At 38.6% G+C, this 24,364-nt stretch overlaps 1 protein-coding gene across 10 annotated transcripts in view; it reads left to right on the top strand.

Moving 5' to 3' along the window:
• The window catches only part of SH3KBP1 (SH3 domain containing kinase binding protein 1), a 210,863-nt gene extending 186,761 nt beyond the window's left edge, over positions 1-24,102 (top strand). For 6 of the 10 annotated variants that reach the window (XR_005981493.2, XR_012057801.1, XR_012057802.1 and 3 more), the window contains 7 exons: positions 4,167-4,252; positions 15,326-15,435; positions 16,785-16,910; positions 19,905-20,176; positions 20,806-21,016; positions 21,571-21,634; positions 23,000-24,102. Coding sequence is in view for 4 of the 10 variants with exons in the window: in XM_072934443.1 (XP_072790544.1) it covers positions 4,167-4,252; positions 15,326-15,435; positions 16,785-16,910; positions 19,905-20,176; positions 21,571-21,634; positions 23,000-23,041 (700 nt within the window). In the remaining 6 variants the exon portion in view is untranslated. Of the gene's footprint in view, positions 1-4,166; positions 4,253-15,325; positions 15,436-16,784; positions 16,911-19,904; positions 20,177-20,795; positions 21,017-21,570; positions 21,635-22,999 lie in introns of those variants that run through there. The other 4 variants (XM_072934443.1, XM_030281758.4, XM_030281775.4 and 1 more) reach the window with 2 other exon arrangements.
• Positions 24,103-24,364: the final 262 nt, after the last annotated feature.

The following is a 24,364-nucleotide window of genomic DNA, read 5'->3' as shown; positions in this document are numbered from 1 at the left end:
AGAAATTGGACTTGCCAACATAAGTCTATTTATTCACTGCTAGAGGAAAGGTTGCAGAAATTAAAGGCCTCACTGTAGTCCTGATCAAGTCTAGGTGGCTATCTTTTAGTCATCACCAAGTGGGTTGTGCACTGTATATTTCATTTATGCATAGTGAATAGAGTTAGATGAAAACCAGAATAAAACAATTGCCTAAAATGGGCAAACTGTGCATCTTGAAGAAAAACTAGAATACAGGCATGAAAATATTTTTACTATTGTCCTGTTAGGAAAATTAGCTGCCATTGAACAACTGGAATTCAAGTATAGTAATGGTGAATTAAATACCATAATAGAGTAAAGGTTAGAGTAGAATGAAATGCTAGACATTGATTCCATTCATTCCTCCACATATGGTTAAATTAAAAAATTTAACCAGTGAGAAATCTGGGGCAAATAAAAAGAAAAAAAGGCACCTGCCTTGGGCTGCCGGTAAGTTTCATCTTACTGACATGCTTTAGTTGTACATCTCTGAGAACTTACCCTTCTATCCAGGTGCTATTGCCACAATTTCTTTTGGACTTGGGTTTGAACATGCTTGCCCATTTGTTTCAGAAATACAGTCCTTACCTGATCACCTGGGTATACTTGGAAATACAAGTATTTGCTACAATCTTCAGATTTAGCAATGTGATGTCTTGGAAAGACCAAAACATACCCTAGTGTTCAGTTCACTGGTGACGCATGCAATGGAGTAGCTATTCTTTTGTTCTAGCCTTTGCTTGAAATATTGTAAACATGTTATAAAGTTTTAGCATTTAGAATTTTGGAAGGTTATTTTGCTGCTCTTTTGTTTTCCTTTTTTTTTTTTTTTTTCTTAAGTACAAAATTTTATGAAGTAACCATGTATTTTTAAAGATACTTCATTTTCATGTTATCAAAGGCAAAGGGCACACCTAAACAGAAACCTTTTTATGTTCTTAATAGTCCAAACATCGCTATGTCTAGCACAGAAAAAAATGGAAAATACTTTTAATTACTTGGATGATTAAGAAATATGAAACTTCCAAGTGGAAGCAGTTATTTCAATAAAGGTGTTTTGTTTTAAAATCCATTCAGTTTAATAAGATAGTAATTATTTTAAGACCTACTGGTATCCATTTCCAAAATCTGAAAAAGCAATTGGAATAAAAATTCAGTCAGCAGAACTTTTGCTGACCTGTTTAACCCTGGTGGGCAGCTGAGCCTCGTGCAGACACTTGCTCGCTCTCCCACAGTGGGATGGGGGTGAGAATCAGAAGGGCCAAAGTAAAAACCTTGTGGGTGGAGACAAAGACAGTTAAACAGGAAAAGCAAATGATGCATGTGCAAGCAAAGCAAACAATGTTGCTGCTTCCCATGGGCAGGCAGGTGTTCTGCTATCCCCTAGAAAGCTGGGCTTCATCACCTGCAGTGGTGACTTGGGAAGACAAATGCCGTAACTGCAAACATCCCCCATCTCCTTCTTCCCTCACCTCTATGTGCTGAGTATGGCACCATGTGGTGTGGGACATCCCTTGATCCATTGGGGTCAGCTGTGTCCCCACCCAACTCCTTGTCCACCCCCACCCTCCTACCTGGTGGGATGACAGGAGAAGCAGAAAGGGCCTTGACTGTGCAAGCACAGCTCAGTAACAATGAAAACGCCTTCTGTTATCTACGCTGTTTTCAGCACAAAGCCAAAACATAACACCATGCAAGCTGCTATGAAGAAAACTGAGTCTATCCCAGCCAAAACCAGTACATGATCATTAGGGGAAAATTGCTGCAGTTAGAGTGAGTCCTGTGAGATTTCCATGGCAGCTGCTAAGTGTCCTGAGTCCTGAGTAAGTGGCATGCATCTCATTGTCTTTTTGTGGTGGCGATTGTTTTTCCATTTAAATATAATTCTCCTTCACTGGAGGCAGAGTAGGGCTTCAAGGGCAATAGGACAGTTAAAAACCACGTGAATCAGTTTGTTCCAAAGGCTTCACAGCTTACTTAGACATACCATGATTATACAATTTATAGGTAAGTCAATTCCCTGGAGTAGGCAAGCCATAAATACCTATAGTAGGTGCATCTTTAAAATCAGTTTAAAGCAATCCATGTCCATGCCACTGCTAAAAGGGTTCCTTGTCCTGGCACCCCATTCCCACAGCCTCCCTTATGTTTAGCACCAGCATTTGTGCAACTGCACAGCCATATGGGTCAGGGAGTTGCTCCAGATGGCAATTAATCAGTTTGCAGTGGGACTTCTGTTAGTGTGGGGGTTCTTTCAGGCTGATTATCTGTCTGGTCAAGCTGACAGCCTGTCTGTGTGGGCACAAGCAGAGAGGGACACTGTGAATGAGAAGGGAGGATCCATTCCTTTCACAATAATATGGATGCAGAGTGGCATAAAAAAAGCCTGTTGATTCTTTGACAACAGGATTGGGGTTTTCTTGTGGAGCTGTTGCCGTATATCTTGGTATCTTTTGTAGGCAAATGGTAAATGTTGTGACTTTCAGCCCTAAATCATGGCTTTCTAAGAATCTCTTCAAAACCATACTCACACATTTCCTCGAGTGCTTCCAACTCACATTGTGCTCTGAAATTGCTGAGAAATATATGTGTGCAAAACAGAGTATGCAATCAGATGCTCATTGCTCTGTCAGCCAAGAAACTATGTTGCTTCTTATAGGTTTCCAAGTATATTAGCAATATAAGAAAAAGTTAAATCCTAAAAAATAAGAAAAATAATTGTTCTGGTAGATCACTTGGAAATACTCTTATTTATCATCTTGTCAATTAATACATTTTTGTATGCATGTGTTAAATTACTTCTGTGTCCTTCCTGGTGCAGACTGCCTGCCATATTGAGAGCTGTGGAGGAATGGTTTGCTATTAATCTGATTGTCTGTTTTTTTGTTCACTGGTCACCCTATCACAGGGTTTAATGGGATATACATTCACTTAATCTATGACCTCCTCCGGGTTTTAATAAAAAATTTCAACTCTTTATCACAGCCTTCCTGAAGGCTGAAATAGGGTTTCCAGCCACTTTGTGTTTTGCTTATAAACTGCTGCCATGAGCTGAGGTTCAGGCCATCTGTCATCAGCTTTTGGTATCAAAAGCAGTGACCAATGAAAAAATCAACAAGATTTGTGAGCTCACTACATATTTTACTGTCAACAGCTAATTATTGCATTGTGTAGTACATATCTGCCTGGGTTTTTTCAGGGCAGATCTATATCTTTATCTCTGAGTTGGGTACCTTACATACATTATAATTTTTATAGTGTTACACTGGGAATAGTCATTGTGGAAAAGCGATTGTATTTGTCAAGTGACCTGATAATGATGGCAAGTACAATATATTGCATTAACTGAACAGTTATTGTCACAGTAAATATCGGAGATTTGTGTGACCTGTGCAATACGGAGTTACCCGCCTACCACTCTTGGGTTTTTTTATATTGTTTCAGTAGATAGATTATTTTAGTAAACTCAAGTACTTGTGGGGTAGAATGGTCTCCAAAGCAGGGATAATTTTCTTGCTTTTGTTTGATCTTCTGTTTGATTTTAACATAGCCCCTCTGTATAAAGTATTGTAGTTCCTGACACTTTACTGTTCAAAAGACATTTCTGACAAATTAGGTGATCTTGGTTCTTTGGACTATGGAAATAGTATTCATAGTCTAGTCTCATAAGAAAAGTGCAAAAACATGGTGGAGGAGTTGCATTTATGAGTAAATACTTGGAACTGCTGAAACACACAGTGCTAGCTTGAGGTTCTCTCGCTTTCTGCAGCATTCCAGGTAGTCCACTGCTGTAGTTTGTGCAAGTCAATTAATTAGAAAAAACTACAAAGAAGATGTTGAAGAATGTTCCCTTGCACTTAGGTTTCCTTCGTGTTGAGATGCTGTGAACATCTGAAGAATTATTCCGGACACTACGGTGTCTAAAACAGGCTTTTTGGACAGGTGTTAAGGAGAAACGGGATAAGGTTAATCCGTACAGCATGTCGACTTGCTAGAGATTGCTCTTGCTGACATTGCTGCTACTCTGGTGCTGCAAAGGAAGAATACTTTGCTCTCTTATTATTAATTGCAAGTTAGCTACCAATTTACTGTAACTCACACAAAAACTCCCAATAAAACATCTCCTCTTCTTGATCCAAATGCAGGAGTGATAGTCCAAAAGTGGAATTAGTGGGCAGTACAGTATCCGGCACTCTAGAGAAAGACTCCTCTGAAAGAAGCAATGACATCGGTAAGTTATAGTGCTTGCTACACTTTGCCTAAGAAATTTATGGTGCAAGTTTCTGCTTTTTAGTGACTTTTGTATGATTCAAGAGTGAAATTGAGGATTTGGCAATGAATGTGAGTGCTTTTATATGACATTTTAAAAGATTACAGGATTAAAGGATCATTTCTACTTTACTTAAAATAGTTTTGTTGGGGTTTTCTATTTTAAAAAAATTAAAACAAATACGGAATAGTGAGCTATTTTGAATAGGAAGGCTCTTGTTCTTTTTGTTTAAAACTCTGAAACAAGTGATAAGGCCAACAATAATAAGGCATACTTGTTTAACTGATGTAATAGTGCTGCCATGGTTTTAATACTGCAAAAGATTGTGGGTTTGCAGTTAGTAATCTTTTAACACTTTCCAATACAAAGGAACAGAAACCCAGTTCAGGTGAATTTGACTAAATTTTACTGCATACACTAATTAAAAGCAGTCTAAATTTCTATTGTAAACAACTTGTGTTCCTGACCCATGAACCTTTTAATCAGGAAGTCACCTGGAAAGGAGCAACAACGGGTTATTTTTTGGTCTTCTCTCAGCCTCCTTCCTCCTCAAGCTGGCAAAGCAAGCAGGAGCGCTGGTGTTTGCTGGGTGGGTGCTGCGGAGCGTGGCCCCTGGTGAGCAGGGTGCAGCCAGCGCTGGCCGGGGCAGCGGGGAAGCCCCAGAGCCATGTTCTGCCCTGGCCCGCGAGCCCAGCAGCTGCTGCCGTCGCTCTCGCAGCTGTGCCCACACAGACCGTGTTTGGCTCCGGCAGAGCCCGGATCCTGCCTGCCCTAGCGCTGCTACCTTTCAGCAGGGCAGGAAATGTCATTTTGGTGTGCTGGTGTCTCCCCAGACTGACTTATTAGTGAAGCGTTTCTGTACAATAGCATCCTTTCAACAGCCAAATATGCCTTTTCCTCAGATCTGGAAGCAGAACTTCAGGTTATAAAGGAATTTTAATTGCAACATAATGATGGAACACTAAATGCATTTCACATAGGTCTATGAGCTTTCCAGCATACATATATCATATCTGCTTTTTGTAAAGCTTCTGCTGTTGCTATGGTTCTTCTGGAGTAGCAGTTTTGTTTTTTTTTTTCCAGATTTTCATTTGGCTTAAACATGAAAAGCTAGAAGCTCATGATAAATTGCATGAACCTTTTTATTGTAGAGTTTATTATAAAGGAATGGTACAGAAATGCAGACAAATTCTACCATTTAGTGTTTCTTAACTATGTTTACAAATTTGCTTCAAAGCACATAAGCCTCTGCTTACTTGAAAGTTATAAGTGCAGGTAGCATATGCTTACCTGTGTGTGATGGAGGTAAACTACTTTTTTATTCCTTATTCCAGTTTCTTTGGAATCAGGATAAAAGCTTAGAGTGCTTTGTATTTTTAAGTTTCAGTGGTTATGGTTTTATTTTGTTTTGTTCTTAATATGTCAGGCAGGAAATCTGATTTATAGAAATTCTTGTTCATCTCCAGAACATGGAGAGGGAGAGGAGGGTAGCAGAAGCAGGAATTTGGGTTGTTTTGGGTTATTTTTTTTAGATGCAGAATAGGAGCCAACAAGAACCCATAACATGTTGCAAAGGGTTCAGCTGATGGCCTCCTGTTACCACTTACATAGAGAACCTATTGAGCTCAAGGAAAAAATAGTGTGAATACTTAAATAAGTATAACTTGATAGGGTCAAACCAGAATGGCATTTACAAGGGCAAATCATGTCATTCTAGCCTGTTAGACAACTTGTTAAAAGAAAAAAATAAATAAATTATGGGTTTGAATTGAAAGGGGATCCAGAGATCAGAACTGTTATAAATTTTCAAGCAGCTTTTGACAGCTTGTGTAAAATATTGTCGAATAAATAAAAGGCATTTTAAGAGAGGGCAGAGCAATAAATCAAGGCTTAATAAGGAAAACCAATTCAGAGTGGATTAATGTCTTTTCCTATGAGGAGTGGTTTGGAGTTCAGAGCAGTTTATGGTGCAATGTAATTGTAGAGATTTATGGTAAGCATGTGATTTTGTTTAATTTATTTGCAAAAAGAGCAGGCTGGAGAAGTCTTGTGGCTACGTGAGTTATTAGAAAAGGTGATGGATGTGTGAGTGGAGTTGTCCAGTGTATTCCAAAACACTGGTGGCTCTGGCTGTATGGGTCCAGATAATATTTTAACAGTGATATATCTTACTGGTTTTGCCCCTATATCATGTGCTCTGTAGGAAGGACAATCTCAGCTTCTCTGAGGCTCATCCATCCTGTCAAAATGGATTTGATTAAATCTACCATTTGGTGTCTTTTCAGAAATCCAAATTTACACAACAAATTAGGGTGGACCTATGTGACAGACAAGGTGTGACTTAGCAGTAGCCTTTGAAGAAAATTGTAGTTAAATGGCCTTTGTAGCAGCTTGGATGCATGACCATTCTGGTTACTGGACTCCTCTTTATTGTTCCATCAGTCCAATACCATTCCCAGTCACTCAGAGCTCTTGTGGAGAACAGGGGGAAAAGCAATAATCATTTTCAAGCTGTCTCACCCTCTCTTGTGCTTATGCTAAGTACTGATGGTAAATTGTGCACTGAAAATGAATATCACAGCACCTCCTGGCTACTTTGCACTAGAGATATTAAGCTGAGTAGTGGCTGTCACTTTCTTAATCCTATAGCCAGTCTAAAGCTCTTGTTCCTTCCATGCAGAGCAGAGAGAGGGACAGAAAACAATGGAGAGACAGTTTTGGTTATTAAAGCAAAGCAAACTAATGCTGGATGGAGAGAAGTTGTTTATTCTGTGAAGCCTTTTTAAGGATTTCTAAGTTGGTTCCTTTGTTTTACTGTGATGAGACAAATACCTCTGTGGTGGGGGAGGAGAAGATACAGGGCTCTTCCATATGCCATCTCTCAAAAAACAAACAAGTGATCAGCAACAGCGAAATCAGTGAATCAGCCATCAACAACTGAGCAGCAATATGCTGAGCTGAATTGGGAATCCAGATTCAAAACTTGTATTTTGTTTAGGTCCCTTGGAATGGCTTTTTCCTGTTTATTTTCTGAGTAACATTCTACCAGTGGATCAGTGTTGTCTAACCAGAAAATCCCACACCGTTAAAAACATTCTCCCCCCAACTTTACCAATCCGGAAAATCACAAATGCTTGAGCAAGGTTGAGTGACGTGTAATACTGATAACAATGTTCTGTGAGTTGCATATATAAAAACATTATTTTTATGTAGATATTAGCTCATAACATGGTTTCCTTAACATGTTCAGCAGAGCTGTGACTTCACATGTAAATTTCTTGATGATAATTCAGTACTGATTACAATTTTCCAAACTGCACTGACAAGAAAAAATTCTGCTTAGCAACATCACTGCTGATTGTAGATATAATCGCAGCTCTTATTGCTGTTGTCCATGCATTTACTTTTTTTACACTCTTTACAAAAGCCATTGGAAAATTAGCCTTCAGAATATATTATTTAAGAGGAACCATTCCCCATTCCTCCTCACTTTTTCTTTTGTTTTCTTTTTTCCCTGTTTTCAGTGATGTCTTTACTTTCCTTTCCACACATCTTGCATTCAACTTTTCCTATTTACATCTCTTTGCCATGGCTAACTCCTCTTCATTTCATGAGGGTAAGGCTTTTTTTTTTTTTTTTTTTTTTTCCCTCCATTTCTTTTCTGTCCTGTCTTTGGTTTAAGTTTACAATGCATATACAAGTAAATACAAAAAGAAGCATTTCACAGAATACCAAAGTTTACATGGATATTACAGTTTTTTTTAAATTAAAAGTTGAAATTGATCCTACTGTGACAGAAGATCTTGCATCATAGTATTGAAGTGAGAAATCATTATCATTTAATGTATCATAAGAAATTATAGTGACAAAGGCGACGTGCAGTTTACACGTGGTGTTTCTCAATGCTCTGGATTCATTAACTTGTTCTTGGAGACAGATTTTGTCATCACAAAGTGTAATGCATGTGTTTCATTGTGCAAAAGCATTTAGAAACATACTAGTATGGTTTTCTAGTCTGAAAGAGGAAAAAAATCACAACAACCATATAGTAAAAATTTGAAGAGTGTTCAGGGGCACTCAGTGGAAAATGTGTGGTCGTGTACCTAAGGCTGTGGTTAAATCTCAGTGATTACTTACATCTGTTGGTACATTTCTACCAACAACTGCTCTGCATTGGCAATGGTTTTTTTAGCTTGTAAAATGCTTCTAAAGCAACAGAAGCCACATTGACAATAAACCCTATTCTACAAGCTGTTGTTCCTACATAGAATTACATTGATTTCAACAGCTTCAATTCATGCTTTATGGCATAACTTGACCTTTCTTTAGGTGATGTGTTTATTTTTAATTTCATAAAGAATTTTGTATATAAGGGCCACTGTGAATACAGAAACATCTAGCAGATAGAATAGCTTAGTAGATGTAATGGGTTGAACACTGACCAAATGCCAGTGTACCTACCAAAACACTAGATCAAAAACTAATGCTTTCCAAAAAAATGAGACTGAGTTACTTCTTCAAGTCAGGATCAATCCTACATCTTTTAACTACACACACACACACACACACATACACACACACACACACACTCACACACCCCAAAAAAAAACCAAACAAACCACACACAGACTTTGGAATCCTAGGATCTTGAAACAAGTCTTGTCTATCCAAAGCAGGGTTGCTTTGGCATCAACTAATACTTAAATCCATATGGATTTAAACTAAGTGATGTAAGGAATAAGCCACAAAGAATTTAAAATAATGTGTGTACTGTGGAAGTGATCAGTTAATCCCCACAAGAAGCTGTTTCTGTGCTTTGCAAAAGACTGAGTTGCACAGAGCCAGGTGGACACATCTTTCCAGTATTTTTCTTGGCTCTTTATACATTTTGCTTAGTATTCATGAAAGAATAACCTTCACCAGTGCTAAAATAAGGTACATATACCTTTATTGATTCCTATTTAAACATCTAATGATGGAATGAAATATTATAAGAGCTTCCCTGGAAGCAGCGGGTCAGTGCAAGTCCATTTGTTAGCATTTCCTCAGACTTTACTCTGCAGAATATTTGCTGGTGGATCATGGAGTACTGGCCAAAGCCGTGTGATTACCCATTATTTTTTTCTCTCCCTCCCTGCAAGACTGGTGCTAGCTTGCCTGAAAGGATGATAAAAATACCCTCTTGAAACTATCTAATAAACAAAAAAAATCTTCAGTACATCAAGTTTCCTTGAACTGTATTTGCAGTTGTTCTAGAGCTGTATTTGTCAGGAGAGGTGATTGCTGGGCCTCTGACTGCAAGAAAAAGTGATTTAATAAGATTTGGCCCACACTAGGGAAAAAGATGGAGAATATTTCCGGTGAAAGGTTGTAGAATGGAGCAGGTTTGTCTTTAAATCACAGGCTGTCTCACTGTGAGATATTATAATTATTTCGCCTGAAAACACTAAATGAATGTTGGAAAATCAGAAAATACTATTTTTTAAATATAAAGGTTGGAGGACAAAATGTGACTCCTTAATGAAGATCAAAATCTGTCTAACCCTCTTTCTATGCTGCTATTCACTCTCATTTTAATAGGGCAAAGCAAAGGAACAGAATTGCCTGACTGGTTTAAGTTGCAATATTTACGTCAGTGAGTTAAAGTCACCCATAAACATAGTTCTGGACTGTAAGTATTGTAATCAGGAATATGGTAATGGTCCTTTATAGAAATTAAGTAGGGCTGTTGCTCTGCAGGGTCCAGAAAAAAGCAGTAAACTAGAAATTTAATTTGGTTGCCATGTGTATCAAGTTGAGGTGCCTGAAAACAGCATATCCATTTCTTCTAGCTCCTCAGTTTTCTTGACCTTTCAGTTCTTTCTTGGCATGTTCTGAATTGTTAAAAATAAAATCCTTATGAGGGCACTGGCAAGTGGTTAGCAAAGCTCATTACAGCAGCTCATTTCTACATTCAGCGATTAAAGTGATAAAAGTCAGGACTGAAATGGGAGAATATAATTGGGTGCTTTAGGAGAGGTTGTCCTAAAGTCACAGCTGAGCAGGGACAGTCCTGGGAAGCCAGGTGAGCTAGGCTGTTTCACCCAAGGCACAGAGCCATGTGGGCAGCCCTCCTTGGCATATCACTGTTGCACCCCTGAACAAAGGAGCCTTGCAGCCAGGGAGTTCTCCTCCTAAAACTGCATTACCCAAATCTTAGAAAACAGTTTGTGATTAATTCTGGGTGAGATTTGCTGCCTGGATCCTGGTTGAGAGTATGGCTGTATTCCTCAAAGGGCACGATGCTGTTCAGCATAGAGGGAGTAGCAGAATCTGGATGCTTGAATATGTAGTCTTCTGAAAATTCCCAATAACATTCAGATTATTAAGGTTTTTTTAAATTTCTACTATATATTGAATGGGCACTACTGCAGAAGATTTTGTCTGCAGTGTGTGTCTCATTTGAAACCTTTAAGGATTATTGCATTTAAAGACAGCATATATACTATTTCACATGCCTGTTGTCAACCTGTTAAATGTATTGAAGATGATTATGGAATGAAATTCACCTCTGGCTTTTGTGACATAATCTTCTTCAAATGAACTGAATGCCAACTTCGCCTCATTTCCTTCAGCACTGCTGTATTTCTATTCTGTGAAACCTCACCATTAGCATTCTGAAAGTGTTGATTCTCTTAGATATCATTTCCCCTTTCAGTTTTTTCAAGGTGAATTCTCTCTACTAATTCTAAAAACTTTATATCATCATTATGTGCAAATTATTTTGCCCCAATACTAAAAAACCGAAATGGAAGATAAAGCCTAGCCACATTTTATGCCAGAATAGTAAATGCAGGGGATAAGAGGGATAAGGAAGGAAGCATAACTACTTAACTTCTTATTTCTGGGGTCTTTTGTGGGACAGGGACTAAAGGTCATTTTGTAGGAAGGTAAAAGTCTAATGAGTTTCAAACTTTTTCTCCAAATAATTGTTTACCTGGATCTGGGCATTTTTAAAAAAATACCAACATCATCATTTTAAATAACCATGTTTCCAAGTGAACATAGCAATGGGGAGAAATATTCTATTCTTAAGGTGAATGGAAGGATACCAGGGAATAATTCTTGCACAGCTAACATTTTTTTCATATTCAGGAAATACGGTTGCTCAGTAAACCAGACTTTATGTACTACACTGATGTATTAAAATTATTCTGATGGCTTTCTCCCCATCTCATGAATTACTTAATGAATTTCCAGTTTGAACAGTGCGACAATAATAATGATGAATGCATCTGTTTATTTGTAGAACAAATATCAACTATTTTTTAATTAGAGACTTAATTGATGGGTGCCGTCTCTATGTTCTACATGTTTACTAGAATTTTCCTTACTGTTTGTTATTACCAGACAAAGAAAAAGTTAGACCAGTGCAGAGTCCAGATCTGCTGGATGCTGATGGCAATTAATTTGGCTGTAAATACAGTAGACTGGACCTTTTCTTTAATAACGTTCAATTTAGGCCCTGTCAGGAAGGCTGTACATTTTGCTTAGTGTGTAAATTTAAGCTCCCAATTTCTGATAGCTGCCAAAATACAAACTAAAATCAAAATCCCTGCATTTAATGACCTCAGTAAGTTGAATATAGTCAGAACCATATAGCCTTGCTTTCCACCAGCAAAAAATAATGAAATAACCAGCACAAGTGAATTACTGAATCCACAGCATATATGACAGCATGGCAGAAATTTTGTGAGTAGCCCTGTTGCTCATTCTACTAGTTACCAGTTCACTGAATGGGAATTTTCTTGAATGAAAATCTCCACAGGTGATGGTTCTGGGAAATGGTGATAGCCTTAGATGCAGAGCAGATTTGGGGGGAAGAACAACATCTAAATAAGGAAGACAAATGGAGAGAAAAAGGGCATATAAGAGTGCTGGAAATTGATTTACTATTTTATTGTTGTACCAAGTGTTGTCCATTACACTTTAATAGAATTTCATTTAGAGTATCAACTGAATGGATGTGATTTCACTAGTTTGTCAGCAGATACTACCTGTGGAGCCTTTATAGCCTCTGTTCTACTCTTGTTTAAAATTCAGTGCTGGTATAGGCTGCTTTAGTTTCTTTTTCTAGCTATCAAAAATGCATTCAGAAGTGGAAAAAATTTAGTATTCCCAATATTTCTTCGTAATAGAAGCTTTACACATAGATGCTCCTCTTTCATGGTATTTATAAAATGCATGGAGCAAATTATGTCTGCAAATGCTTATGGGTCTCAAGGATGCAAATGCATACATTTTCTGTTTATCAATACATTTTACAATGTAAACCTGAGTATTTTATTATTCTGATCAAATATAGAACACTAGGTATTTAATAGTTTATTTAAGCCAAAGAAACACATTGAATTAATTGACTTCACTATTTTTTCATTGATTGTTTTCCATATGAGTGTAGATACCTTTTGTAAGAGCAGAGAAAGGGACAGTGGCACTTACAGAATCATAGAATCTTTAAAGTTGGAAAAGATAATTGAGTCCAACCATTAACCCAGTGGTGCCAAGTTCTCTACTAAACTATCTCACTAAGCACCACATTTACACATTCTTTGAATACCTTGAGGAGCAGTTGACTCTACCACTTCTCAGGGCAACCTGTTCCAATGCTTGACCACACTTGCAATGACAAAATTTTTCCTAGTATCCAATCTAAACCTTCCCTAAGTAAACTTCAAGGTACAACTTGAGGTTATTTCCTCCTCTCTTGTTGCTTGTTACCTGGCATAAGAGACTGACTCCCATCCCACTCCATCTCCTTTCATACTCCTGTGTAGACCACAGAAATGGAGAGGGAAGTCGTGCACTGCAGCTTTCCTGGGCTGCAGAATAACTTCAGCCAGTTTCCTGCCCCCAAAGCAGAAGTCTGCTCTTCCCCTCAGTTTTGGCAGCTTGAATCAGTCCTGTGGTAACTGATCCTTCCTTCAGTGCAAGTATTTGCATGGCTTGGCATATGCCACTGAAAAATGAGCTGGATTAAAGCTTGCTCATGAAAAAAAATAGTAAAAACAGTAAAGCAGGAGAGAGTGGCTGGGGCAAATGGGAGGATTGCTTCAGCCTCCATTTCTCCTCATGTGCGTGAGTATCACCCATTTAGAGGGGAGTGTATATTTTTGATGGTATTACAGTTTGGCTGTGCCATTTAGCAATGTAACTCAGTAGTGATGATTAAAGTTAGACAATATGTTAATATATTAATTACTGATTTGCTTTGTGATCTTAACTCATTTGGCTATCTTAATTGGTCAGCTTAAAACTGGATATTAATAGAAACCAGCTCTTACACTTGCTTGGTATTTTTTTTCCCAGAAAAGAAATTTTTCCTTCTGCTTCTGCTCTCCTGAAACCCTGAAGTTCTGTAGACTCCACATAGGTTTTGTGCAATCTGCTAAAATTAGTTCATTTTAACTTTCAAAGCACTGTGGCCTCACCTGACATGTTTGGTACAATTGAGGCTTCAGATGGCCAAAATCCCACTGGCAGACTGGGTGGGTGACCTACCTTTGCACACAGGCTGCAACAGTCAATAGAAAGAGCAATGACAAAAACACATGGTAGAGGACAGTGGGGTCACTGGTTATATATAGGAAGAGTCACTCCAAAAATAGAGTAGTATTTGGAGGTGAATAACCTTAGACTATTTCAGGGCTATTGAAAGAGCTCTCTTTTTTTTCCTGCCTTTTTTTTTTTTTTTTTCTCTTGGAGATGGAAGGATATTATTGAATAAGGAAGCTACAATCCTATTTAATTTCTAGCTGACAAATCATGAGAACTTGGAATCAATTTAAATGTCCTTCATTGCAGTGCATGTAGTTTATTTCATGGGCCCATTAATTAATTTGGTTTTCCGTTGTGTAATTTTGTACAGTGGTTGGTTGTAATATGTCAACAAAACTGGATCTTCAGAGATTTATTGTTCTGTAATAGTTTGGATAATTAAGTGCCTAGTATATGGAACTATTAACTTAAAAGCTATTTTTTCCTGCATATGTGCAATGAAAAATAGTCTCTGAATAATGAATATCATTCCTGTATTTGATTCATATCTGAAAGTAATTTTGAAGAATTTTGATTTATCTTGTCTAAAGTACCTCTTGTGTGTTTTCTGACTCCTTCCTGCTCAACATATGCTGTAGGGCATTTTGAAATGAAGGTGAGTGAAACTGATACAACCCATAAAAATAGATGAATGGTATTAAGCCATTTGATTTATCCATGTAATCATGAGCTGTGGTATTCCTTGAGCCTCCGCATCGTTCTTTCACGTAAACATGTTACGCTGTGGCTGGATTCAGTAAACACTTCCCCAGAGCTTTTCACTGGCCATGGAGATGGTTGGTACAGCATTCAAGCAGACCTGCTTTCCCTGGACTCTGTACAGCTTCAGGAGCCTGTTAGAGCTTTTACTTATCATAGCCTCTGGACTACTGGAGGGAGATAGTCCTCTCACCTGCAGTTACTGGAGACCGTGGTGCCTCCAGCTGCAGGTGTCCAGGAACCTGCAGATCACTTCCAGCTTGATCATTTTCATTCTGCATTCTCCTGAGCAATTACTGCAATGCAGAGCTGACAGTACAGTTCCTGAGACAGTGTGTGCACAGTCTTATGTCTCCAGTTATTCGGGAAGAAAAAATTACTAACCCCTTCAGTAGCCAGATGGAAATTTTGAAACTGTTTATTCCATGCTATAGAACCCATGATGTCATTTAGCTTTCACTATGCTGAAAACAAAGCCAAAGGCTCCTCTACACATTCCCCCTCTGCTTTATTATGTTTGAGATGGAAGGGTAATTGTTTTTGGCAAGGGTGACTGGATTACAGCTGCTTCTGACTTCCAGGTTCTTTTAGTGCCATCATGGTGGCTAAATATGTGCAGAACACTGTGACACAGTGGGGAAAATGGGATTTCATTTCTTTGAAATTAGAAAAAAATGTGATTCTTTCCCTTTGAAGACAATTGCCAGAAAACCAAATCAATTCTATTTTATTTTTAAGACTTGGAAGGTTTTGATTCTGTAATACCAATTGCTGAGAAGCTTAATCATCCAACTACAACCAGACCAAAAGCTACTGGCAGGCGACCACCCTCCCAGTCTCTCACATCTGTAAGTTAATTTTCCTTTTCTTTAAAAACTATTTTTAAAAATATTTTTTTCTGAATTTCTCCCCCTCCTACTTGTGTTCCTTGGTGCTTTTACTACTTTTACCCAGCCATTCCTTCACACGTACAGTGAGGCAGAGAGATGCAGATCAGGAAAATTCCTGTCAAAAGGCTGCCAGTGTTTCGAATACTGATGTTTAAAACATTCCCTTCCTTCTAAGGTTTATACCCCCTTATTTGGGTGCTGCCAGGTGTTCCTTGCCAGCCATGACTGAGCCTAGAAGAATCCCTTATAAAAGTCTTTGGAATAGACTAATTTGTGCGAAGTATTGAGGATTTTGAAAATGTTTCCCAAAAGAAGCATTTCTCTTGGTTTCTTGCAGACATTTACCAGATTTTGAAGACAAATAGAACATTCAGTGTTCAACAGCCCTCCTTGGGCTATCATGTGTTTCTTCTTATGAAGGTCACAGTTGTAAATACAAGGATGATTTAAACTTCACTCTCTAATATCTATCATTAGACAAGATAGTTTTGGTCTTTATTTTGGTCTTATAAACAATACTTTGGAAACCCACTGCTTAGTTTTTCAATGTCTTCTTCTCTGGGGTTTTTTGGGGTTTGTTTGTTTCCATGCTTTTTGCACTCTGGAATATCAGAATGAGAGCAACTATGGTTACCTGGGTCTGTGTTGCTGAAGAAAAACAAAGTGGAAGGAAGCAAAAAGGATTAACTAATAGAACTAATAGAACTCAAAAAGCAAAAAGGATTAACTAATAGAACTCAAAATAGAGAATGCTTTCAAAATTTACTGCTGTCATAAATATAGAAATATAAAAGAGCAGTGTAGAGGTTCTCCTTCCCCTGTCACATCTATGAGGAAAGGATCAGGGGGTGGAAAGGACCTTCTCTTTTTGTGCCTTTACCAAGAAGCCGTGCACAAGGCAGCCCTGCAGTGCCAGCACCGTGCACTGGCAGTGGCTGGGGCCTCTGGAGAGCAGCAGGGTGAGAGCTGCTCTGAGCAGAGCCACGGCAGAGCCACCCCGGTGACAGCGCTGGCACAGCAGTCCGAGACAGGACGCTGGGACAGGACGCTGCTTTCTTCTTGTGATGTCACGCAGAGCAAAGTTGTCAATTAATGTTGAATTCAACTCATAAACATACCTTATTTCTTGAATGCTTTGAAAGAAGTCTAGCTTTGAAAATAAGATGCAAAAAAGGGGGAGTACGGGGACAAAGAGTCCTGATTTTAAGTATTGTTACTTTGAAAATGATAGCTTAAATATTCTTGTACAATGAAAATATCTGTGCTTTTCTTTTTCTTTTATTTTTGGTGTGTGTTTGTCTATATAGTCATCCCTTTCGAGCCCTGATTTCTTTGACTCACCAAGTCCTGAAGATGAGAAGGAAGAACATGTTTCCATTACTCACAAAACTCTTGACGTGTCAAGGAAATCAAGAACTGTTACAATATCACAAGTAAGTTAATTGGAATGCCTCTGCTGAGCTTTATCACATGCATCTTCTTTTTTCAAAGCAATACTGAGATATTTAAAATTTAATTCATCAGTCACCTGGTAACTGCCCACCTAAAGAAGCTTAAAATGATAAAGGTTACTAAAGATTGTTCTGTGCTTCAAAGGCAAGTTTAAAGTGAATTGAACAGTTAAAATGTGTCAAATACCCATACTGTGAAAAAAGTCATTCTTGTGTAAATGGATTTTACAGAATCAGAGAGGCTGGGAAATATATTTTAGAAACAAAGATCCTGTCTTTTTGCAACTTTAAATTGAGTTTACATTAGAAGAGTCTGTGAGCAGAGAAAATACAACTCTTTGACACACTCTAATAGTATGTGAATTTAAATTTGCAAATATAATCACTTTTTATACTGATAAAATTGTATTCATTTTATAGGCCATTCTTACTGTATATTGGTAGACTCCTGTAGTAGAATCAATATTACAAAAGGAGTGTGTAGGTCAGGCTTTAAAGGTTGGAACTCTTTTTGAGTACATAAGGATACCTTTAATAATAAAAATATTACATTCTAATAGTTTAACAAGTATTTGAAAGATGAAGTCATGCACTTCTGTGATCAAGTTATAAGGATAATATTTTGCTGTGTAGCTCCCTCTTCTGGGAGCACTTGCACCAAGAAATGCTGCTGGGCCAATATTTCTGAGTTACATGACAGTGCTGTAGATGTTGTTCCTGTAAAATGAGATGGCTGCTATTAGAAAGCAGCTACTTGAGGCTTTAATGTTGATAGCCAGTTAAGCTCTGGAATAAGATGCTCAGATCAATGACTCCAGTTGTGCCTTGCTTGCCTGCTCCAGATTTGAACTCAGCCTGAAATTGCTTTTCAGTCCAAAGGAAACTTGTACCTACTGATATATGGGGTTACTGTCCATGAAAGATCTGTTTATAGGTACATATTACTCACACCCCACTCTGCTCTGGTGAGACCCCATCTGGAATTCTACATCCAGCTCTGGGGTCTCCAGCACAGGAAGGACATGGACCTGTTGGAGCAAGTCCAGAGGAGGCCACTGAGATGATCAGAGGGATGGAGCACCTCTCCTGCGAGAAAAGGCTGAGAGAACTGGGTTTGTTTGCCTTGGAAAACGGGAGGCTTTGAGGTGACCTAATTGTGGCCTTCCAGTACCTGAAGTGAGCTGACAAGAAAGATGGAGAGGGACTGTTTACAAGAGCATGGAGTGATAGGAAAGGATGATGGAATGGTTTCAAACTGAAACAGGGTAGGTTTAGATTAGATATTAGGAAAAAAATTCTTTACTGTGAGGGTGACAAGGCACTGGAATGGGTGCCAAAACAGAGAAGTTGTGTATGCACTATCTCTGGAAATGTTTAAGACCAGGCTGGATGGGGCATGGAGCAGCCTGGTCTAGTGAAAGGTACCCCTTTCCATGGCAGGGAGATTGGAACTAGGTGACCTTCCAACCCAGATGCACAAACTAATTGATAAAATGTTAAAAGAATACTATTCAGGTAATTGAGTCAAGTTTTCAAGGCACAAGAGTGATTCAACTTTCTTGTGATTATAATACCATTTATTTTTTTAAAGATTTATGGTCAGACTTGGTTCTTGTGCAGAACACTTCTTGAATTGAGTGTTTTCCCAGATCAAGTTCTGTGCTCAGTCATGGTTATATGACCTAACATTCCAACAGTATAGTACGGAATACTGTTTTTTGCACAGCTTGGTGGATCCTGCTCTTCTCTCCCCATCATAATTTTTCCTGATTTTCATCTCATCACTAACTTTTCTCTCAATTACTCTGTTCAGCTAATGCCACCCTGCCAATCTCCAAGTCCTCACTTACAGTGTCTCCTTCCATTCCCATACCATTTATTTTCAGCATTTTGCCCTATTTACCATTCAACTTCAATATCTGTTTTTCAAAGAGAGTTGGAAGGTTGCCTAGAGCTTTTTCTTACTCTTGTCCAAATTAGATTTTCAAACATGCCTGGTAGCTGTCATGTAATGCACACACAGCGCTGCCAAATAACAGTGCAAAGATTCCCCTTACTTGCCATTGTGATCACTGTACTTGTACACTGTTCTCTGTATGCAGTGAAGTAGATGGTCGTGTATGGTTGGTCAACTGCAGATTTTCTAATTGTCTAATAAGTATAAAATTTTATATTACACTATATTACATTATATTACATTATATACACATATTACATTATGTAGCATATATAAATAGAAGCTTGTCTAACAAGTAGAGCACTGGATCACAGTTAAGAAGCAGGGAATCCTATTTAGCTAACCACATGATTCCAGGGTTATAGGTTAATGGTGTGTTTTTCTGTCAAGTTCCTGGAGGAATAAAGAGCTATTGGCAGTTATGGGGATTCATGGAAGCTTTGATTAATAGAGGACAGTAGACTACATTTATTTATTATTAATATCATTTTGAAGCCATGGGATTTTTTCTATATATATCATACCAACAAGAAAATCTAATTAATATTTTTCTATTTTCATAATGCTAGGGGGAACCTGTAATACATTTTTTTAATTTTTGAAAAATCTTGGAAGATTCCTTCAATAGTTGGTGGGAAATTATAAATTTAATTTACAAAAAAATACAACTTGGATTCATGTAGTTTTGTGCTCTGTGGGAGACATCCATGGGTATAGACATGTTCTCACAAACATCTGAGAGAAACACTGAGCATCTGTCCCTGGTTTAATTCACTGCTAGGTCTGAGATCTTGGAAATGCTGTTACTGAACTTTTGCATCACAACTAGACCCCCTCTGAAGCACACATACAAAGATGATGACTAATCACTATATTTATCATGCTTTTGCCAAGACCATCCATGTTTGACTGTTGAAATTTCAGTATTACTGAAGAGTGGCTAAATATTTAGCATTGGTTAGAGGTTTGGTTTTCATAAAGCTTTCTGCAGACATTAAATGTTATTCTTTTTGTTGCAGGTGTCTGATAACAAAACTTCCTTGCCTCCAAAACCAGGAGGTCTGGCTAGTGGCAGTAATGTACAACCATCACTATCCCCTTCACCATCACCTGGATTTCACTCAATTGCTATGGGAACAACAGGCCACAGGTCAAATTCCCCATCCCTGTTTGGTACTGAAGGAAAGCCAAAGACTGAGCACTTGAGCCAAGGTCAGACTGCCCTGGAAGAGCTGAGAACACAAATTAGGGAGCTAAGAACCATCATTGAAACCATGAAAGACCAGCAAAAGTAAGTACTGCAAATCACAGCTGTGGGTGGGATGGATCTGTTTGTGCATAGTGGCGGCAGTTTCTGGTTGAGTTTGCCTTCATGGATGTTATTCTGCACAGCTGGCATATGTGTGAGTGATTTTCATGTGACAGAACATATTCAGGGGTGAGAACCTCCGCAAAAAAGATCTGCACTATCCACCAGCTTTTTTTTCCTGTGTTATGATGCAAGTAGATGTTTACGGGGTGTTAAAAAAGTTAACTTGCAAGCTATAAGCAGTGAATTTTGGTTTATTTGTCAATAACGATCTGGAAACTCATGTGCATTGATCATAAAAAAGGAGTGTATTTCTTGTAGTTGTAGTACAAATTGCTACAAGCTCCTAAAGTTGTTAAATTAATTTTTTATTTGACTGTTAGCACATTTTCCCAGGAAGCTCATGTTACTCGAATTGTGACCAGGTCATCTGAAGGCCTTTGTGTTTATGGCCTTGAATCTTACTATTTTAGTTTTGGACACCTTTTTTTTTTTTTTAAGTTGCTCATTTCTTAGGAGAAAACTGGGGCTGGCATGTAACTTTTGATGTTCCTGAGACTATTGAATGCTTTGGAAGCTAAACCTTCACTTACATTGTCAGTTGTGTGTAGCCCAGGCAGGAAAAAGAAAAGGGCAAGCAGCGTGCAGAGCCTGTGGCGGAACAGAGGTGTGCGGAGTTTGGGAGAAGATGCGGGAGGGCATGGTTCAAGCTGGATGTAGCCAGCAAGCCCCACGGCCTCGCCTCTTAGGCTGACCCTGCTCCTCTGGTCTCCCCGGCCCTTCTTGCAAGGGCAGCTTCCACCTACTGGTATCTGTCCTAAGGTGAGATCACTCAGTGGGAACATGAGAACGTGCCTGCTCCTTATAGCTATGTTCCCTTTCCCAACAAAGAAGAATGACAAAAAAATCCATATTTGGGATCGTTAAGTCTTATAAATGAAGTTGAAGGTTGCATTGTATTGCTGGCATAACCAGCTTTTAAGTGGCTTAAGTATGTGATAAGATGAGCAGGATTTGTGCTACCAGCTCCTGTAACCCACCAACAGTCAATATATCTACATTTTATATGGAAAAAGGCAACTGGTTGCTGATACAGTGTTGATACAGCTAGGCCAGAGTAAAGCCTGTGGATGCAGGGCTGTTAGGAGGCATTAGTCATTAGCCATGTGGGATGGGGCGGGTACTGTCCCATAGTGAGTTTCACTTCTCTCTACTATAGCCTAGAGTATACAAGAGTATGCTGCCTTCAATCTGATGTTCAGAGGAAAAAAAAAAAAACTAGTGAAGTGGGGTAAATATGTCTTCAAGAGATAATCTTTTGTATTTTACTAGTTTGGTCATTTCCATCCCAAGCTTCTTTTGCATTCTTTTAACAGAAAAGAGATTAAACAGTTGCTCTCTGAATTGGATGAAGAGAAGAAGATCCGTCTACGATTGCAGGTACTTAAATTATTTTTAATGTTGGGGATGTGTTGTCTGGTTTGATTTAGCTCCCTGCATTTTGGGGGTTTGAAGCGTGATTTAAACAATGCCCTTAACAGCATGCTTTAACTTGGTCAGGTAGATGGACTAAAGGGTCATTAATAGGCCCCTTCCAACCAAAATTATTCCATTCTAATCTATGCTGTGGTGTACTTTTCTATTCCATATACTTGACAAGTGGTTTGGTATTGATTATATTTTACATTTTTATGGTATAGGGCAACTGTATTTCAAACTAGGGATAGAGAATCGAATTGTAATTTCACTGGACTGTTCCCTCTTTGTAAATACTTGGGAATATGGTAAGGGTGACAGAACTGGGGATCCTCAATGTCTATGCTCCAGGGCTGCCTAAAGGGCTTTATGTATCCAACCACATAGCAATATGGCTTCTAATAATATACAATTCTTGTTCAGCTTAAACCAAAATTTATTCAGATAAAATCCAGTAAACATTTTTAATAGCCACTGTTGATTTCATCTAACAGGCCAGACTATTCAGAATTATCCAGATATAACTTTACATCTTTATGCAGAGACCTGCACTGATGAGTTTAAAATTATGATCTTATAGCTGAATGCTTTTACTCCAGTTCAAATGTTGCTTATACTGGTAATTGTTTAGATGCTAGATAAGATGGCATTATTAGCTTTATATGAAGATAAGAGTTAACAGAAAAAGGTATCATTAGTTTCAGAGTGCTCTGATAGACATGCAGTAGCACAGGTCTCAGTCCATGTATTAAAGACCACCTCAATGATGGTGCAGTTGAACAGAGGTTGAAACAGAGGGGTTTGAATAAATCCAGGACCCCTGCTTTAGGGTTTCCAGTGTCTGTCAGAGGGACCAAGTATACAACTGGGGCTGCTGATGGTTTCAGCCACATCCTTTTAAGCATGCCTGTACATCCTTCAGAGCCCTTAAGATGCCTGGGCACAGGCTTGATGGTTGTAGAAGGCAACCACCATGCTGGCTGTAAGTGCAGCTGCTGGTGCATGGACACGATGCTCGTTCTGCAGTAATGCTGGGCAGTGAGCTATGTGGCTTGCAGTAAAGAGATTGAAAGGTCTTGCAGTACATTCAGTGACTGTACTTGTCATGATCTGAGGGAGGAGGCTGTGAATAGTCATCTTATACAGTCGAGAAGCACCTCAATTTGCGAAATCTGTGGATATAAGAGTGGTATAATGCCTGGCATATAGTGGTATAACAGCTGACACCTATTGGCAAGAAGGAACATGCTTTTCAAGTGGCATCAACTGTGCTTCAGTTTGCTAAAGCATATAATATAATCAAATACTTTTTCCTCTGTTTGTTTTTAGATGGAAGTTAATGACATAAAGAAAGCTCTTCAATCAAAGTGAATACTTGATAGGTGGAATGTTGCATTATTCTTCATGACTGAGACTCAAATTTATGCCCCAGCCAAAATAACTTTGTGCCAAATGATTTATGAATTGCCTCAACATCCCTTTGTTTGAAGGATTAGCACAACAGTTTTTGATAGCACAACAAAAATACCAACGAGAACAAAATTTCTACCCAAAGCCGTGCTGTACGGCACTAGTTGTGACTGAAATTGATCTTCTTGTGCTAAAGGCTCTCTACTTCAAGATCCTAGGTGAAATGAAAACTCAGGCAGTCTAGTCCATAGTGGTACTATTTTGATGATATTTTTCCATAAATAAAGTGTATTTCAGATTATCTGTTTACAAGCTTTATGATTTTGACTTTTGGTTTTTAATTGTCTTTTGTCACAGATTTTAAGATGTTTGTACTTCATATAGCCAGGAATGAATGTTAATGTTGGGGCTGAAGGGATTATTTTTGCTTCGAGATTGAACAGTCTACTTTTCATTATGGTTTTAAGTTCTGTTAAATATGCAATTTTTTGTCCCCAAATCCCCTACAACTTAAACTTACATTGTGTACAGTAATGTATTTACACAAAGGAAACAAACCAACAGAAGTCTGGTCTTTGCAATGATTTGTGCCTTTCTTTGCCACACACTGACTGGAGCCGGTTGAGGCCAGGTCTCCCTATGTAGCTACCACGACGACTCCTGTCCCCGGTGTCCTCCTGTCCCCGGTGTCCTCCTGTCCCCGGTGTCCGGCGGAGGTCACCTCCCCGGGGCTCAGCTGCTCGGTCAGGAGAGCGTGTTTGTGCCAGCTGGCAGAACAAAAGGGCACAGCTGAGAGCAGCTCTGTCCTCAGCAGCTGTGGCTTTTTAGCTTTCCTGGTTTGGATAGGCCTCTCCCTCAACCTGAATGTTCATCTCCGCTTGATTTTCATTAGATGATTTAAACACCGACCTCTGTCCCCAATTTTGCACAGAGTGAACAGAATATGCATTATTAAAGCAAAAATAAATAAAAGTAATCTATAAAACATGAATAAAAAGTTGTATTATTTCATGCACAAGGTTTTCTGTCGTGTGACAGTGTTTCATTTGCTGTTGACTTGGTATTGTTTGCTATATAATATTGTACACTTACAGACTGATACATTTCATAGTCCTACTTTTGCAGCAGGACTGTCTTCTCAACATTTTGTTGAATCAGATGCTTACTCAGTTTCTCTGTTTGCTTTCATTCTTTCAAAATTTCACATTTTCCTGGTTGTGGTTTCATGTGTTAACTAACCACAGAGTATCTTATATCTTGTCAGCAACCTCTGTTAAGTTTATA

The sequence above is a fragment of the Taeniopygia guttata genome, chromosome 1, assembly GCF_048771995.1.
Source record: "Taeniopygia guttata chromosome 1, bTaeGut7.mat, whole genome shotgun sequence".
Classification (NCBI taxonomy): Eukaryota; Metazoa; Chordata; class Aves; order Passeriformes; family Estrildidae; genus Taeniopygia; species Taeniopygia guttata.
This window is presented reverse-complemented; position numbering and strand designations above follow the sequence as displayed.